A 20,205-nucleotide genomic window follows, 5' to 3' on the forward strand; every position below is an offset into this window, starting at 1 on the left:
AAATCTATCAAAATGTTTAAATAACAAATTTGCTTCTAGGTTATCCAATCGTAGATAATCCAAGTGAATCCTAGGTAGTTTCGACAAAATTCAAATCCACATGACCAAACTATCTTACCTATAGACAGCATCAAATTTGACGTAGGACTACGGTTTTTTTTGACATAATCTAGCATTTATCAATGGTTTCGTTCAATGTATAATAATTAAGATTTCAATACTTCCCAAACTAAACCAAACATAGAAATATGCTCTTGGCCACTTGTCCGGAGTGTGCAGTATAAGATGACGGATTACAAAACCATCCTTCTACACCCATCAATAAATACCCATAGGTATTGACGAAACGAGCAGACCCTTCTTGGTAGTGTGCGAGCCCACTTAAACTAGTTTTTGCAAAACCTCTAGCCCAAAGCCATGTGCTAATCAAACCAGCACCCTATTTATAGCCATTTAGGCCGTGATTAAAGCCTGGAAGAAGCTCAAATCGATTGTTTTCGACGAGTGATACTTGTGCAGTGTAAATTGTGATACGATATCGTGAAATTTTGATCCGTAAGTATAAATACAGGGGAATATGATCGCTTCCACTCGAACGATCATCGCATTGCGATTCGAAGATATCTATGTTGATGGTGTGGTGACATGCGATCTATTAGACAAACAAACAGATAGTGGCACTGTTGTGATAAGTTTCAATTGGCGATTACCGGCGTGATAGTTGTCGGCTAGTTTCGCAACTAACCTATGCCTCATGTCGCCGCCTAGCGATGTGTTTGTGCCTAGTAGATTCCAAAGGGGGCAAACATTCCACCAGTTAGCTACCAATCGAATCCGATGCTATTTACAGTCGCAACAATTTGACACTTGAGCCCTATAATCACCAACCGCTACGACCTCGATCGCGATCGGTTCTGCTGATTCAGGGACAGTAATTCAAAATTGTTTATGAAATCTAGCATTTAACCCGTTGGCGCTGATAAGCCCCACGCTGTACTTGTTGGTATGCGCCGTAGGTATGCGAGAGGGGGCGGGGAAATAAACAAGTGAGAAGTGCAACCCTGTGCAACCAACACACTCTCACGGCGAACGAAAAGTGTGTGAGTCAAGTGAGAGAGAAATGAGCGAAGGGTGCGTATAGGTGAGAGTGCATAATTATAGTAGGCGCGCTAGAACCTAGAACCAACACATGGCCACCTTCGATCGAAGGAAGAATGGCCTGAAGGCTTTGAAGACCAAACCAATGCAGATGAATGATTTATTTTATTGCCCATTGCTCATAAAGTGATTTCGCGAGAAAGATTATCCTTGAATCGTTTCGCACGTGATTTTAATCAGCGAGAGAGTGTTGTGTTTCACACATCTTGATCGCTCTCTCGCCAGAAGCAAAAAAGGACCAATCGACAGCGGAGAAAGAGCACACACGACGGCATTCGCCTGTGATCGTCGTCCTGACTGATCGCCGTTGCCGGGTTGAGGATCGGTTGATCGCGTTAAATATGTTAAGAGTGATTTCCACAAATCAGTTATTGTCAGTTTGAACTCGGTTAAGTGAAGATCGAGGGTATATCAAGTGGTGCTTGTGGTGAACGAAACGATAGAGATCAAAGTGTTGTGTTAAAGGATTTCGGCCGTGACCAGAAAAACTTTCGAACTCAATTATCGGAGCTGGAATTCTATATTTGAGAGTTTTTTTTTCCTCGAGGTAAAACTAGTTTTGTATTTCGATCGATTGTTTGGAAGTCATTTGCATGTGAGAGCGTTGTGCAAAGCTTTTGTGAGGAATGTGTTTGAATTTGTAAATATTTTGGATAGCCTCAGTGGCACGTGAGCATCGTGCGAGTTTGGATCTTGCTCCAAAAAATCTATACGTGACTGTGAGTGACATTGAGCATAAGTGGAGAAAATTAAGCTCGTCGTATTCAAACTTGAACTGGTTGGTTGAGTAGCTATACGTACTCTGAAAGGAGTTCTACATCACCATGTGAACGTGCGGAGCAGATAGGACTAGTTAAACGACCTATGATCGTGTTCTCATGATAGATGAGTTGACAGATCAAGGCCACTCTTTGAGTGATAGGTAGTGCGTTGTGGTCAACGATGAACTGTTTCATTTAGTTGCATGCAAATTAAAAATAAGAAAATTACAACGTTGCATCAAAAACATGTTAATATCCTGTTAAAAAATATCAAGTAAATTTTATGAAAATTTCTTCATTAACTAAATTACTACCCAAAACATGTACAATTCCACTACCTTGGAAACATCTTTTTTTCTTCAAACTGGAACGTGACCTACCTCACCAACTTAGTATTCTTATTAGAATTTAAAAAATATTTATAAAATAAATGTCGTTTCCTATTGAACAGTGGGTAAAACTCATGAAAATTAAAAAAAAGCGTTATAAGTCTGATAAATCATTGATAAAATGTGTATGAGGATTGGGCTTGTCTCAATTTCCGGATTTTTCAGTCAAATTTAAGTTTTTGTTTTCACTTGTGTTAAAAGCACCAATTTTCGGCCCATTCACATGATTGTATCCTACCCAAGTAACATTAGTAGCTGCATGACAGCTTATATAGTTAAAATTCTGTTTATACACTTCACTGCAGCTGATTGAAGTATTAATCAGCTACTACTTTTTTTTCGGAAATTTTAGAAACTCCCTCGAATAACCTGTTCAAAAATTTCGCCACAGATTGCTTTCTAAAATTCGAATAAACTTCAGCCTTTTATTTTGGAATGAGTAGGATTTCGAAGATTTCGAATTCATTTAAGGTATTGTCTATGAAATTGAATCCAAAAAATCCCAAAAGAATTACCTGCAAAATTTTGAAGTCACACGATACTTCAATTAAATGAAAATTAATAATAAAATTTCGCCACAGGTTACTCGGAAATTCTTTCTAAAATTCTTATGAACTTCAGCCATTTATTCTGCAAAGAGTTAAGGATTTCGAAGAGTTCTATATGAGTTCCTATAAGGTATTGTCTAGGAAATTGAATCCCCAAAAATCCCTAAAGAATTAACTTCAAAAAAATGTGGATAAAACTTTGGAAGGATCTTCAGAGAATGTTTTGACCTAAAGTTATTCCTTATAAAACAATTAATAACAGAGTACTTGTAGTAGCATCAACACTAACATTTAGCAATAACCCTATAGATTTATTGGAGAATATAACACAATATTATCTACTTTTTGTAACAGATATCAAGTTTCAAGTAAAATAAAATTTCTCATATGGAAAATTATTTCTTTGGCAGAAAAAAACTAAGACGACATGCAATCCTAGGTAGGGTTTTGATCTACTTAATCGTAAAGCGCTATTATTCGTCCTATCAAACTTAAAATGTTCCACTACGGTGGATTTTCAAACCAACCTGCAACATAGATTATTTTTTCAAGTGTAAATTCGTGAAAGCTATTATGGTTCGTCCACTTGTACACTGAAAATGCAATAAAACTACTGTATTTCGATAAAAAAAAATTCAGTTCAATGGACCATTTGGCGCTGACCGCATCACCAGCGGCATCACCGTATATGGGATTGCTGTTCTGTCAAGTCTACGGTGGCGCTATCTATGCATTTCATAACGGCCGTTTTGGTTATTTTAATGATCCATTATCCACTTTGCACTTTTTGACCGAAATTGCTTGGACGAAGACGAACCGAACGGAATCTGATTAGCGATCGACTGAGCCACGCCACTTTACGATTCAAATTTCTTCCAGCCTTCCTGTGTGACTTACTTCACCGGGCACTCATGTACACTATTGACGTTCGTACTTCTTTATTGAACAAAGTTTATTCCGTCGTACTGAGAAAAAAAAACTTGTGCGCATCAATGTGCGCGATGTTCGGCGTAAAAAAAACGGTTCCTTTGATAGTGATGTTTTCGCTGCACTGTGAGCAACTGTCATGATAGTTCGGTAAAAAGAATGGATCATTGAAGAAAGTTTTTGTCGGTGCTCACCGCATGAAAACAAAGGCGCCACTGTATCTGGGATTTAACATTCCGACAACATTGCTGTTCTGTCAAACACACAAGGTTACGGTGGCACTATCTATGCTTTCCATAGCGGCCGTTTTGGTTATTTTAATGATCCATTGTCGATTACTTTTCTAAAAATTCTTCAGCGATTTCCACAGATATACATTCAGATATCTCCATGGATTCATGCAGGACTTTTTCCCAAAGTTTTTTCTGGTCATTTCTTCAGAAGATAAGCAAATGTACTCTCGTCTCATGAAGCCTACTATAAATGTAGAAAACTTAATGTGTTACTTTGTGGAATCCCATTAGAATCATCCATCAAATAAATTGAACCTGAGATTCCTACAAGAACTTCTTCGAGGATTCTATCAATGGTTTTCAGGTCTCAACTCATGCTAGATCGTATCAATAATGGGGATACGGTCTGGTAATCCTCCATAACATGCACGTAATGATCATATATTTTGAATATCCATTCTAAATTATTTCATCAATTCTTTTTGAAATCCTTCCATGAATTCCTATTTGACTGTTCAGTCGTCTACTTAAAAGAACTGCTTTGAAGGTTTCTCCAGGTTTTGGTTCTGGAACTGCTCTAAAGATTACGACAGATTCTTCCGGAAATCTTATGGTTATTCAGATTTTTTTCTCCTGATCTTTCTTTAAAAATTGTCCTATGATTTTTCTAAAAGTTTTCCCAATAGTTATTAAAATCATATGTTCAGGAATTTCAAAGATTGTTTCGAGTATTTCTCAACTAATTGTTCAAAGATTCCTCCATAGCTCCTGCCATGGATTTCTCAATTTCTTTCTTGTTTTTCGCTATTCCTTTTCGTATGCTCTCCTAAGCAGGTGGATGCGTACTTACTCACACCAAGCCTGTTTGCCAGTCTGTCAGTTTTGTTATGAGTTGGTTTACACTCGTGAGGTGCTCGTGATGTGAACATTTCCAGCACTGTGCTTAGAAGCTCAAGCTTAAGGTAAGGTAATTTCCATCACTGTGCTTCAAAGCTCAAAGCTTCCAAGCTAGTAATTGCTGCCTTATGTTAAGTCTGAGAATAAAACGACCTGAACTCTGTTTGACATCTTGCAAGCTTGTAAGGTCTCAGCTACAGAGCCAATAGCAGGTCTCTTTTTAGAGACTTAACACTTAAAACTTGGTCTCTATTTTAATACAAGTCATTAAAAAGTCTCTATTTTTATTGGAAGGTCTCCGGACTTGTTTTTTTAACCAAAATGGTCTATTTATCACTATTACCACAGGAGAGATGAACCCTTTCAAAATCTGTCTGATAAAAATTAAAAATTTCTAAAATGCTATTCAAGGATTTTCTTCAGATATTTTCCACCAATTTTAGATTTCCACCGACTCTAGCAGATCTTCCAATCCAACATGAGTTCTACCAAGAATATCCCAGTTGGGTTATTCCCCTTAAGGGTTTATTGCAGAATTTTTGAAGAGATTCGTTAAAGGATTTTCCAGGAACCCCTTCTACAATTCTTCTAGGAGATCCTATATGGTCATTTGTTATTTTGTTGTTATTTCCCATTTTCAGGTATTTTTCCGATAATATCTTAAAAATATCATTTTCCGATATCCTGGAGATACTCCTTGAAAAATTCCTGGATCAGTTCTTTAAAAACTTTCTTGGAAATTTCTCAAAGAATACTTGTTGATTTTTCTGAAGAAATCGTAAAACAAATATCTCTGGAGTAATTTCCGAAGGTATCTTTAAAGAAATTCCTTGTTGAAATCCTGAAAAAAAAAACTAGCGTTCTGGACCACAATTCTGGAAGAAACGCTAGGAAATCATGAGAGAAATTATCGCTTGAGCTCATGAAAATGTCCTTAACGTTTATCTTGGACGAAATCCTAGATGGAATTTGAGAAAGGTGGTCTCTGAAGTAATTTCTGGGATTGTCCTAATAAAAATCCAGGTTGATTTCTTGAAGGTCTATTCAGTGGCGTAGCTAGGGCTTTCATGACCCGGGGCGGGGTCAAATTCTGAGGCCCTTAAAAATAGGGGCGCTATGCTAACATACAATTGGGTCCTAAAGCCCTGTCCCAATTTTAGTGCCAAACGCTTAAGTTTAGGCCAAAAACACATGTTTACTCAATTTTATAATGTTTTCCGTTAATTTAAGCCCAAAAACATTTTTATTAGATTTTGTCACACCCTTTGGCTTAAACTAAAATTTTGGGCGTATTTTGTTTTCCGTGTCCCTTACGAAATGTCAGATAGGAACAACCCCAGTGGTCGATCCAAAACCCCTGTGGTGTTTTTGTCGACTAAGCGAACGTCAAACATGATCAAAAGTGTCAAGGTTCATTTATGGACCAAATTTTTAAATTAAAGTTTAAACATGATATAGCCATTATTTGAGCGGGAAAAAATGCTAAAGTAGTTACAGTGACATGCTTTTTCGTGTTATTAAATAAAAACAAGATTTCATTAAAAATTTTAGGACCCAATTGTCTATTTATTACTATTTCCCTTCTCCTGGTTGTGAATTCTAATTCAAAATACCTAACCAGGAATTTCCACAGGAGAGATCAACCCGTTCAAAATCTGTCTGATAATAATAAAAATTAATATAGAAAAAATTCTAAAATGTTATTCAAGGATTTTCTTCAGATATTTTCCACTAATTCCAGTTTTTCACCGAATCTAGCAGATCTTCCAAAGATCCCAACAGGAGTTCTAGCAAGAATATCCCAGTTGGGTTTATTCTCCTTAAAGATTTATTCCAGAATTTTTGAAGAGATTCGTTGAAGGAGTTTCCAATTCTTCTAAGAGATCCTACGTAGATTTTTCCAGTAATTTCTGCAGCCATTTTCTACATGAATTCATATACGGTTCATCTCAGAAAATGCTTTAAAAAATCAGAGATTATTTCTGGAAATCTATTAAAAACTCTTCCAGGAATTTCACAATAAATTCTACCGATGATACATAATTAAGATCAGAAATTCATCTAGAATTTTTTCTTAAAATTTCTACAATATGTCATCTATGATCACTCATGCAGCTCTTCCAAATAATTTTCGGGCAATGTTTTAACTAAATTTCCATGGATTTTTAAAACTTCATTAGAGATTAAACACCAGTGGATACTTCAGTAATTATTCCGATCATTTCTAGACGACTTTTTTTCAGGGATTTTGTTTAGTATTTTTGAAGGAATGCATCCAGGATATTTATTTATCTAGAGATTCCATTGATTAATTTCCCAACAATCATCTTAGTAATTCATCTAGAAAAACCTCATCTAGGACTTACTCAGAAATAAGCAGGCTTGATAATTCTCCTCAACATCATCAGAGTTCGGTGACATACTCTAGAGCAGACTCTTTGTGCGGGAGCGAAAAAATGCTAAGCAGAGAGGCAACGAAAAATGAGCGAGGAAGATGCAGCACAAAACACAACAGAGTAAAATTCCATCAAAAAAAAGGTGCTCTTACTACTCCTCGAGGACTGTCTGTTCGGGCGGCGGACTCAAGAGTTCGTTTGAAGTGTGAGCGATGGTGAGCATCGCAACAAGAGAGAGAGTACCTGAAAAAATCCTCGCATTTTTTGCACTCTCACTCGAATAGCTTGAGGATCTGTGTTGAAAATTTTGAGTTTATTTTTTTCTCCTCAGAAAAACGGCAAAATCGCCTCCTCTTTGCATCGCAGAGGAGTTTCTATCAAGCCTGGAAATAAGATAGTTTTTTCAGAGACCCTTGTAAAAGTCCATAAGAAAATGAAAATATTCATCAGAGATTAATACAGGATTTGTGTTAGTTGTTATTTCCTATTTGCAGTGATTTTTCCGATAATAGCTTAAAAATATCCTTGACGATTCCCTGGAGATATTCATTGGAAAATTCCTGAAACAATTCTTTGACAACTACACACTTAAATTATTTGACGTATTCCTGTGAAATCTCAACAGCTGAACGGTTCGGTAAAATAAATTACCGGAGTACGGTAAATTTTCACAGTATTCGGTGAACATTCACCGGAATCCGTAAAATTTCGACGAAATTACGGTGTTTTATTTCACCGAACTGTTCAGCTGTTGAGATTATGGTGAAATTCATCGTAGGAACTTAGTGTGTAGGTTAGGAAATTTCGCAAAGAATTTTTGCTGATTTTTTCTATAGAAATCATTAAAGACATATCTCTGGAGTAATTTCCGAAGGTATCCTTAGAGAAATTTCTTGTTGAAATCTATAAAAAAACTGGCGTTCTGGACCACAATTCTGGAAGAAACGCTAGGAAATCAGGAGAGAAATTATTGCTTGAGCTCATGAAAATGTCCTAAACGGTTATCTTGGACGAAATCCTGGATGGAATTTTAGAAAGGTGGTCTCTGAAGTAATTTCTGGGATTGTCCTAATAAAAATCCAGTTTGAATTCTTGAAGGTCTATTCAGTGACGTTGCTAGGGCCTTCGTGGCCCGGGGCGCTATGCTAACAGCTAACATACAATTGACAGGTTACTAAGTATCATAAAATATAAACTAAGAGAGCTCATGCCTGAAAAACGTGATCAGAAAGAGACCAATCAGAAACCAGGTTCCAATTAAGATTCATCAGATAATCCACCCGCCATCTCTCAGATGGACTTTCTAAAAACTTCTGTGAGGATTTCTTAGGATGAGAGTGAAATTCAGGTGTTTATTTAAAGTTTCCTCTAGTTAAAAATTAAAAAAAATCTTCAGGAGTTCATTGAGCGATTCCGTCAGAAAATTCATAAATAATTCATCCCAGATTTTTGTTAAAGATATCTTGAAGATTTCATCCAGGTTTTTTTTTTTTCAAAGATATGAGAGATTTTCCCCAAATTTCCTTTAGGAATTGTTCAACATTTTCTTCCAAAAATGTCCTAAAAAGTTCTCAAAATATTCATCCCTGAAAAAAAAAAACGGTGGAAACTTCTAAGTTAAATCTAAAATATATCTCTGATTCTGGTAAAACAGATGATGATTTCCTACGATTCCTGGAAAATGTATTCAACAAAACCCATAATTTTCTATAGGATTTTCTAAATAATATCTCTGTAAAATCTCGAGTGGAGCTCTTGAAGGAATAACAAGAAGCATTGCTGTACCATTTTGTGGTTTTCAACCTCAAACGAAGTACTAAATTGAAGTATCAACTGAGAATTTATTTCAAAAATTATCCACGAAATGTTTGAATGAACTCAGGATTTTTGGAGAGATGTATGAGAAATCCCCGGTTGAATTTATAATTAAAACTTCTGTGGGATATAGAATCCACTGCGATGGGAGGTAGCAAAATAATGAATCGCAGCAATCGGTTTAGACGTGTTGGCATCCCTACTGTCACTTGCAGACTAGATGCATTCATAGCTCACTGTCGAACCGACACTTGGCTGGGTAAGTTGTGTGAGCATTGCGTGGAGGGTGATTCCTTTCCCGTTGATAATCAAAACTCCACATTGGCGACCCTGCCAGTTTTCTGCTTTTCAGCGAAAAGATACCTGGCCTTTATTTTCATATTCAATGGGAGGAATCACCCTGCACCGTTGCTAAGTGAAATAGACAAGGTGAAAGAGAAAAAAACAGCTTGTGCAAATTTTGGTTCTCCGTTAGTGCAAAAAAAAAGTGTAGTGATTAAAGTTTCCCACATACAAGACAAACCGAGAAGTTTCGATGGCGCATGGTGTAAAAAAGTGTTCAGAAAAGCGGCTGGTTGAGTCGATCTTGTTGTTTTGCTATAAGCAAATGTCAGATCGCAAGCTTACAGCGTGTTGTTTGCCATGGGGAAACAGGAACCCCGGCAATGTCCGCTGCCGAAAAGCTATAGTTCGTTGATCTTGTTGTTTTGATATATTCAAATGTCAGATCAGATGCTTACAGCGTGTTGTTTGCCTGGGGGAAGAAGTCCCGGCAATGTCCGCTATTGAAAAGCTAGAAATTATTGATCTTGTTGTTTTGCTACGTGCAAATGTCAGATCAGAAAACTTTAGCGTGTTGTTTGCCGTGGGAAAGAAGAGACCCGGCAATGTCCGCTGTCAAAAAGCTATATTTTGATGATCTTGTTGATTTGCTATGCGCAAAGGTCAGATCACAGGATAAAAGCGTGTTGTTTGCCGTGGGGAAGTGGAGCCTCGGCAATGTCCGCTATTTAAAAGTAAAAATTTGTCGATCTCGTTGTTTTGCTATGTGCAAATGTCAGATCTGAAAAGGCTTCAGCCTTGCTATTTGCCACGGGAAAAAGGAGCAACAATTTCAATTGACGGAAAAATGAGAATGTATCGATTTAGTTGTTTTAGTTGTTTGCAAATGTCAAATTAGAAGCTAAGATCGTATTGACTGATCCGCAAATGTCCAAGTATTGCTTTATGGGGTATGTGACCGCACAGTACCCTTTGGAGAAAAGAGGAAAAGTTTAAGAATTATATTTGTGTTTTTGTGCGAAATTTCAAATACAATAACGTTGAGCGTGTTTTTTATCAATGCTTATTGACAGAAGAGTTTGTATTTCTCAATTATGCTTTTTGCAAACATCAAAGAAAAATATCATCAATAGTTTACAAAAAAGCATGTAAAAACCGCTGACGGGACAGCATATATAAATCGATAATTTCATTTGAAATTTGAGCAATGGATTCAGACTGCTGGATGAGCAGTACTTACTGGTTGTGGTTGTGAAGAATTTCTTTCCTACAACAAAAATAGCGTGGCTTGGTGTACTGATTGTAGAAGTAATATTTTACAATACATTTACTTATGTATGCCAAATATAGAGAAAATGAAAGACAGACGTATGACCGCGTAGATTTTCAGAACCTATAATCAGATTTCAACGCGGTCTGTTTCGCATGGTCGACTTTCACGCAAAGAAGGATCATGAAATAAAAAAATGTGGAGTTTTGATTATCAACGGGAAAGGAATCACCCTCCACGCAATGCTCAAACAACTTACCCTGCCAAGTGTCGGTTCGACTGTGAGGTATGAATGCATCTAGTCTGCAAGTGACAGTAGGCATGCCAACACGTCTAAACCGATTGCTGCGATTCATTATTTTGCTACCTCCCATCGCAGTGGATTCTATATCCCACAACTTCTGTAAGAATTCCTGTTAGATTTTGAGAAATAATAATGGAACAATTCCTATAATAATCTGTAGGGTGATTCCCGAAGGAGTGGTTCTAAAATGACACAAAGTAATACTGAAAAAATAAAAAAGCTTTTCGAGGAATACTTGTTTGAATCCTTAAAAAATCTCTACATGATTTTTTTCAACCCTGGAATAACCTATCTATATTATATCGGAAGAATTGCTGTAGGAATATTTCTCTAGTTATTTGCTCTGAGATGATAATTATTGAAGAAATCGGTAAAACTGAATGAAAATTACGAAAAAATCTCGTAATAATTTCTGGGAGAATTAACGGAGTAATCCCATTGTTGGATTATTTTCTATAGCAAACCGCGAAGAAATTTCTTTTGGCATAGCATCATTTAATGATTTTCAAACTGAATTCCTGAGAGAATCACTTGATGCATCTTTACAATAATCTCTGGATGATCTTTGGACGAGTCTTTGAATGTATTCCTGACCAAAGCTCTTGAACTCCCGAGGCTCTTCCGTGATGAATTTTCAAACCTCAATGTTTGCAAATCAATTCCTGGCTTTCTCAGGCTCATGTTACAGAGGGTCCCAGGATATTCGATGACACGAGGTTCTGTTAACAATTACTGTTCTAAAAGATTTAAATACTACCGGGGCTTCTACATTAGGGCGATTCCAAATTTAAAAATGTTTGAAAATCCAATCCCCCATATCTTCCTTAGTAGTCCTCCGATGTAGGTTTATATGGAAATAACCATGAAGAAATTTTGAAAAAAAATTCAAAATACGTTATTACTGTAATGGAAGTACATACTTATTATCCCATCGTAAAAACCCATTCTTCAAATCTTAATGAAGGATGTTGCTCAAGCAACAAATTCCTTTTGAGCCAATGTTGTTTGAGATTTTTGTAAATGTTCGCAGGATTATAATCCAAGAGTCCTGTTTGATCTTTCTACCTTGACGCTTGCTCCTGCGGGGGCGGGTGATGAGGGCAGGATCAAACATGTCGTAGGTCGAGTAGTGAAATGAAAAAGCGCCGTGGATCGTTAGTAGTGTTTGATCTATTGATCGAGTTGCTTGCAATTGCGTGGGCGAGTGGTGAACACTTGTTCGGGGTACAATGCGTTTATCGAATTATATCGCGAATTCGATTAGGCGTGATTATATCATGGATCGCATCACCAACCATTGGTAACTTCCAGATCTTTACCTTATCCCACTAACCCAATAACCTTTCCATGACAACTGTGGAGATGCAGAGGTATACTCGGTCTCTAGTAACAACGGTTGTCTAACTAACATTCCTTCCCTTCCTCGATGACCGTAAGGACGTGGCCGGCACCGTTATTGACTTTTAAAATTTGAGCTCTCGATTTGTGCACATTGAAGAATGGTAAGCTAATCCCAAGCCTCATTCATTAAGGCCGCACGGGACGTCATCATAATCACCCTATTCATTTCAAGAAGCAAATCCCAAGAACCACTTCATATATCGATGCGAAAATGTATCACTATGATTCTATATATGTAGTGCACAACCCGATAAATTTTCAGCTTTATCGGTTCATTAAAACTCGAGATTTGCTTCCACAAAGTTTTGATGATGATTGTTAGAGTGAGACGAAAGATAGGAAAAATAACACGGTCTCCCGTGTCCCCTTAATTCCCTGTGCAACATCGATTGCTCTGGTCAATCACGTAGTAGTAACTACGAATTGTACGGTCATCTATGCTCATGCTCATGCTCATGTTCGCATGGTTATAATCAGGGTTGGGAAAAAATCTGAAACTCACTCTACAGTAGCCAAACAAAGCCAATCACAGTCAGCGAAGCCAGTGAAACTCACGCTCATCGCTGCTGTAGGAAAATGCCTTGAAAATTGCAAAACACCCGTTGCTAAGGGCAACCCGAAATTACTGTAGAAAAATGTTCTATTTCCCGCTGCATTTCCCGCATTTAGAGCCTTCAATGACACTCATGATTTAGAAAATTCGTGCACCCAACAGAGGCTACTTGATGAGATTCACGTTTTTGAACTACTGTACTGGGAGAGCCACGTGATTTTCGCGAAAAGTCAAGCCTACTACTATTACCATTCCCAGCACTGGTTATAATCCAATATGAAGCTAAATAATAGCAAACAAATTCATGAATATCTCCCCTCTTATCCGTCGGATTGAATTGCTCTATTCAGCAAATTTCTTTATTATGGTTTGAATAATGATGTTTTACTATGGGATGATAAATGTGTACTTACATTCCAGTACTAACGTGTTTGGATTTTTTTTTTAATTTCTCCATAGCAATTTCCATATAAACATACATTGTCCTTGGGCCACCTTTAAATTTCACGAAACTCTATTTTTGTGGTAAGGATAAAAAAAAGATATAGGAGAATAGATTTTCAAACTTTTTTATATTTTGAGCAGCCCCAGTCCTCCATATTACCATATGTAGGGGCTCCTGTAACCTCAAAACCTGATTTTCTTTTCCTATCTTCATTTATTTTTGTTTGGTCCCTTTTTCAAGCATAAGGTCTCGAAAGTTCTTATTATAAAGGCACTCAGTCGCTACCAGCCGTGCAGCTAAGAAAAAACCGAACTCGTATACCTGGAACCACGATATCATCAAACTTGTATGAATCTAAAATTTTCCTTCACAGGGTTATAGTTTATGGTGGAAACTTTCAAAAAATTCTTGCCTCAAAATATTCGATGAAAAATAAATCAAATTTTAATATTTTATATGAAGAAGTCCTATGTGGACGACCCATCAGACAAAATATGAGAATACCTTCCATGGCTCTTAACCTTTGAATTTCTTTTAAAATCTAAAACAAAGTAAATAATATTTGAAAAAACAAATCTAAAATATTATTACTTTAATTGAAGTCTCATACAGCAACTGTAACTCAGCTATCTATGATTGTTTTGGAAATAAATGTTCTCTGTGCTTTTGTCTAGGTAAAATGGAATCTTAAATAAATAACAGTAATCAAACCTTTTCTTTGACATTTAGCAATTAAGCTACATTCTGTTAAATAGTTGAAAGTTGAAACTGCTAAATTACAAAAGGTGAACGTATTAATCAATAGAGGTATTAGCAAACATTATACACACACAGATGCATCGCTGAGTTTTTTTATTTACTGAATACAACGAATTTTGTCTTGCATTTTTTTTTGTTGTGCACAGTGTGCCCTTTTATCATGTATGGCTGTCTACATTTATAATTCTATCAATTGAATATTTCAGATTTCTTGAAAAAGATACCATCTACAAGCTACAGTCAAGTTTCTTCAACACTTCATGTATTGGAAGCCGCTTTAAACAACGTAATTGATATTTTGATGACTTATCACAGCTGTAGTAATTGCAGCTAGTAAGTCCTATGCAATAAAATACGAACGAACCTAGAGACATAAGTCGATTACCTAGAAGATCGATAATGTCCACCAGTGCTGGGAATGGTAATAGTAGTAGGCTTGAATTTCGCGAAAATCACGTTGCTTCCCAGTACAGTAGTTCAAAAACATGAATCTCATCAAGTAGCCTATGGTGGGACCATGAATTTTTTAAATCGTTAGTGTCATTGAAGGCTCTAAATGCGGAAAATGCAGTGGGAAATAGAACATTTTTGTACAGTAAGTTTGGTTTGCCCTTAGCAACGGGTGTTTTGCAATTTTCAAGGCTCTTTGCCTACAGCAGCGATAGGCGTGAGTTTCACTGCCTTCGCTGACTGCGATTGGCTTTGTTCGGCTACTGTAGAATGAATTTCAGATTTTTCCCAACCCTGATGTCCACCCTGCAAATCACGAGTCCTTCAATACCTGTGTCTTAATAATGTCAAAATTTTCGTGAACATTTTACGTTTTAGTATTGTTGCCAGATGATCAAAATGCGTTGAGTATAGAGTTGTGTCAACTCAATTTTTTATAGTACCATAGGCATTATAGTTATAATTACTATAACAGATTGATAAAATCCATTATTACATTCATGCATTTTATCTTATCTACATTCTGTCATTAACCCAACAAGATTACATGTTTATCCTCTCATTGATTTATGATGAGTTTTGGAATAGTACTTAAAATTTTAGTGATAAAAATCAATTTATGATTTTGTTATTAAACTAATGTCAAGTATTCTGTCAAGATATAATCATTCACGCCATTTAAAAACTTTGATATCACGATCAAAATCAAGTTGTTTGGAATGCACTTCAGTGTCACTTTGATATAGCATGTTCTTCGCAATAAACGAGTAGTATTAATTCTTTGTAATTTTGCAATGAAAAAATGATCATTGTGTCGTTACAGTTAGTAATTATTTCACCTTTACTAATAAGTCACATCCTCTTTTTTAATTTATACGGCTCCGTAATGTTATATGCTACATGAGCTCTTTGTTAAAATGTATGATTTTATTTTTTTCAAATCTTATTTACATTGTTTTAGATTTTTGAAGAAAATTTAAACGCTAACCGTCATGGAAAGTATACTCATACTCTATCTGATGAATCGTCAACCTAAGACTTCTTCATATAAACTAATAAAACTCGTTTACTATTTTCTCAATGCATCATATGATATCTAACCTTTGTTTCGCAGGAGAAGTAATGCTTTTTTAGGAGAAAAGCTTGTATTTACGATCTATAAGAATTCTATGCCAATTTTCGGATTTTTGTACAAAGTTGGCTAAAATCGTATTCTTGGGTCGAAAACTACCTCTACAAGTATGTGGCAGTCATGCCTCATAACCGAGTTTTACAGCCTACCTCGCAGAATAAATGTTTAACAATTGCTAATATTAAAAAAAGGGGAAAATTTCAAATTATCATTCCAAAAAAATCTCTAAATCGTAACTTGCAGGTCTTTTGAATCCTTGGTCTTTCGGTTTCTGGTCTTAGCGCAAAAAAAAAAAAATTAAGTGTGTAAATTCTTAACGCTTTTGGGAAGGCCTTGAAAATCTCAAGCATTATCAATGACCTGCCTTTATTGCTTCACGAAAAAAAGGGGCCAACCCAATAAATCTATTCCGGTTTTGACAATAATGTATGCTTAATCAGAACACACGTAAACCCGGAGGTACAATGACCCAATTTGAACGCAATCGGCATGTCTGGAAGAATCTCCATATAGGAACATATTATTACTCATGCTGGAGGACACGTAGCATAACTCGCTCCGATAGGAATGGTCGGTCGAAGTTAACCCAACAATCAATGCTCGCAGTGGATTCCGGTCTTATCTGCCCAAGGCTGGATTTATGTGTTTGTGATGTCTTCAGCGGAACGACTTACGAAAACATGCTTTGTGGAAATAATGACGTATAATTTGATTACTGTACTGGAGTTATTTTTAGCAAATACAATATTGATCTGCACAGATCGGAATGCTAGAAAAATATTGTTCCCGATAATTTCGTTTTGACGACAACAACATCAGTAACGCAAAATGGCACCCCATTTCGCCTAACAGTATCAGTTGGCTGCGTTCTGATAGTTGGTGGCGTACGTGCGCCCACTTGAAAGTAAACAATTTGCGGTGTGTAAAATGAGTGCACTTGTAACCATTTCTCCATGGTCTACTGGGATGTTTGTTGCGCTAGCACCGATAGGGCGTACAGTAAGCCGATTCCGCTTGTTATTATTTTCCGATCTTTTGCCCGTATTTTGCAGACATGTTTTTCAATCCCTTGGGGAGCACACTGAACGTTCGTTGCCATGGAACAAGATCTCATAACAAAACTGTACGCCGCAGTCGCAATCTCGCGTGTAAACAAACAATAACAAGATCTCACGATGCGACCGGCGACTAATCATCGTGTGCAGCGATTGCACGAGTAGCTCGGCTTGATAACAGGTCAAATTCGCCTCGTTTGGCTGCATTTCTTGTCCACATGAAAGATGCTGATGCACAACATAGCTCTTATTGAATCAGACTTCTTCGTTACTGATGATTTTATTTTTTTACTTGTGATTTGCTTCAGAATGGACCCGCCGTCATCAGTGGCTGCGTTGACGTCGTCATCGCGATCGCCTGCAGACGATCAACAACTTGTAGACAACACTGATGAACAGCGATCGATCGACCACGCTACCGTGGATGAAATGCTCAATATCAACGCGTTCACGGTACCACGTGTTCCCAGTGCCTGTAATGATGGCGCAGTGGAAAAGTACAAACTAACCGGTAAAAGACTTGGCCGTGGAGTCGCTGAGTCTGGCTTGACGCATGAATGCGGTGTATTCGGAGCGATTGCAACGGGTGAATGGCCCACACAGATCGACATTTCGCAGGTTATCTGCCTGGGGTTGGTAGCCCTGCAGCATCGAGGGCAAGAATCGGCTGGTATCGTTACCAGTGAAGGCAAATGTGCTAAGAACTTCAACGTCCACAAGGGAATGGGTATGATCAACAATATCTTCACTGACGATTCAATGAAGAAATTAAAGGGTAATCTGGGTATCGGTCATACGAGGTACTCGACCTCAGCGGCTTCAGAAGAAGTCAACTGCCAACCATTCGTAGTCCACACGGCTCATGGAGTGTTGGCGGTAGCACACAACGGCGAACTGCTAAACTGTGAAAGCTTGCGAAAGGATGTTCTATCCCGAGGTGTTGGCCTATCGACTCACAGCGATTCCGAGCTGATCACGCAAGCTCTCTGTCTGAATCCGCCGGACGGAGAAGACGACGGCCCTGATTGGCCCGCACGCATCAAGCACCTCATGCAGTTGGCTCCTCTCTCATATTCCCTGGTTATCATGTTAAAAGACAAAATCTACGGAGTGCGAGATCCCTACGGAAATCGACCTTTGTGCATCGGAAAGATCGTCCCCCTGAGCATTGGTTCTTACAGACAAGGTACGTCAACGAAAAAAAACCTACCATAACCTCTCAATTCACTTCCAATACTTTCTTTCCCCAGAAAAAGTAGACAAACTGGCCGCCGAGGGATGGGTCATCTCCAGCGAGAGCTGCGGATTCCTATCCATCGGAGCACGCTACGTTAGGGAAGTTCAACCGGGTGAAATCGTAGAGCTGACCCGCGAAGGAATCAAAACGATCGACATCGTCGAGTGTCCGGAGAACCGACGCCACGCCTTCTGCATCTTCGAGTACGTCTACTTCGCTCGGTCGGATTCCATCTTCGAGGGTCAGATGGTTTACTCGGTGCGGTTGCAGTGCGGCAGGCAGCTAGCTCGCGAAGCGTACGTAGACGCGGACATCGTGAGCTCGGTCCCGGAATCGGGAACGGCTGCTGCGCACGGTTACGCCAGAGAGGTAACTTGTAACCGAAGAATACGCTCTTCAACAGTTTCTAACAGCTTCCCTCAACAGACTGGCCTTCACTTTGCTGAAGTGCTCTGCAAGAATCGCTACGTCGGACGTACCTTCATCCAGCCTTCGACTCGGCTCCGGCAGCTCGGTGTGGCGAAGAAGTTCGGTGCTCTTTCGGAGAATGTTTCCGGTAAACGGCTGGTCCTCATCGATGACTCCATCGTTCGTGGCAACACCATTGGACCAATCATCAAGCTACTTCGTGACGCGGGGGCACAGGAGGTGCACATCCGTATCGCCAGCCCACCGTTGCTGTATCCGTGCTACATGGGTATCAACATTCCGACGCGAGAGGAACTGATCGGCAACAAGCTGAACCCGGAGGAACTGGCCAAGTATGTCGGTGCGGACAGTTTGGCCTACCTCAGTGTGGAAGGACTGCAGAAGGCTGTTCAGCTGAACATGCGGAAGAACAACCCGGAAAAGGTGGGCCACTGTACGGCCTGCCTGACCGGAGACTACCCTGGTGGACTGCCCGAAGACTTGGATTGGTGAAGCGGGAGAAGGATTTTTCTTTCCAATTTACTTTTTTTATGTTATTGTCTGTTTCATTGACAACGAAACGCGCCGCCAACTTTCAAACAAACCGACAAAATCGTCGCTAGCAAACGAATCAAAGGAGGTGATTTGTCGTTATGTTGGTAAGACTGGTGAAAAGTCAAATTCGCACTGGCTGGTTGGCTGGCGACGATTTTGGCGACGGTTTCACCGGCGACGATTACAAATCGTCGCGTCCGATAAGGTGCAAAATTTACAATATTTAAAGTTTCGTCATGAAAATTATGTCATGACATATTTGATTCGCTATCGGTCATGGGATAGAGACGTATTGCCTACATTTAGGAACATAAAGTGAAAAAGTCCGATCTGAGATCTATAATGACTATTTTATAGAAAGACTATATGAATAAAGGCTAGAATTTACTAAACATACACGAGCGGTGATTTTATCCGAATGCTTCAAAGCTGTATGAACAACAGGTTTTTTTTATTGTGTATTTTTTTTTTCACTACTGGACTGCGAAGTGCGGCTTCATAAGTGCGAAAATGTGAATAAAAGTGCGGGATTGCATCGAATCATTTCGGTGTCTTCAGCGGGGTTGTTGTTTGGACTTCCAGGAATAACCCCGCTGAAGACATCGACGCGATTTGATACAATCGCACATTTTTATTAGCATTTTCGCACTTGTAAAAACTTCTGCGACAGTCCAGCGGTGAAAGAAATGCGCAATATAGGGTAACGGTCGTATTTTGTACCCCTTAAGGAAGTGATTTTAGTTTTTTTTGTTCCAATTAATTAATTGCACAGCGTAACCAAGTCAAAGAATATGCCAAAATGTAGAGAAAAACTTCCTCTAGGGTAACCAATATATTTTAGACCTCTATATATTTTGGACCCCCTGGGCCATTTTCCTGCAAATTTTCCAGTTTAAATCGAAAAACCAATATAATCCGCATGCCATTTGGAAAAATAGGACCATTCCGCACTTGCATCAAGCGTTTGTGCATGGAAAATGTGTTTATTTTATCTGAAATTAATTTAATTTAATCGGTTCATCCAATAGAATTATTAGTAGTAGAACGCTAATGGCGTAGTTGTCACAAAACTGATTTCAATTTTTATTACCTTAAATTATGGTTTTTCATTGTTTGTTCTATACCATGATGTTATTTTGGTTCTTAAAATTAATCTGACACTTTGAGGCCCGGTACTCACGCTGTCAGTTCGTGGCAAACTAGATGTTGGTAACACGAACAGCAGCGACA

General features: G+C 38.3%; 1 protein-coding gene across 2 annotated transcripts; it reads left to right on the forward strand.

Moving 5' to 3' along the window:
- Positions 1–358: 358 nt before the first annotated feature.
- Positions 359–19,367, forward strand: LOC5578623 (amidophosphoribosyltransferase). 2 transcript variants are annotated; one of them, XM_021839185.1, is made up of 5 exons: positions 359–555; positions 17,084–17,961; positions 18,026–18,381; positions 18,439–18,975; positions 19,196–19,367. In XM_021839185.1, exons 2-4 carry the CDS (start codon positions 17,085–17,087, stop codon positions 18,931–18,933), a joined length of 1,728 nt encoding a protein of 575 aa, XP_021694877.1. In that variant the 5' UTR covers positions 359–555; position 17,084; the 3' UTR covers positions 18,934–18,975; positions 19,196–19,367. The 2 variants fall into 2 exon arrangements, with proteins under 2 accessions (XP_021694877.1, XP_001657045.2); XM_001656995.2 differs by lacking the exons at positions 359–555; positions 19,196–19,367 and adding an exon at positions 1,436–1,705 and having other exon boundaries at positions 18,439–18,933.
- The last annotated feature ends 838 nt before the right edge of the window (positions 19,368–20,205 follow it).

The sequence above is a fragment of the Aedes aegypti genome, chromosome 1, assembly GCF_002204515.2.
Source record: "Aedes aegypti strain LVP_AGWG chromosome 1, AaegL5.0 Primary Assembly, whole genome shotgun sequence".
Lineage (NCBI taxonomy): Eukaryota > Metazoa > Arthropoda > Insecta > Diptera > Culicidae > Aedes > Aedes aegypti.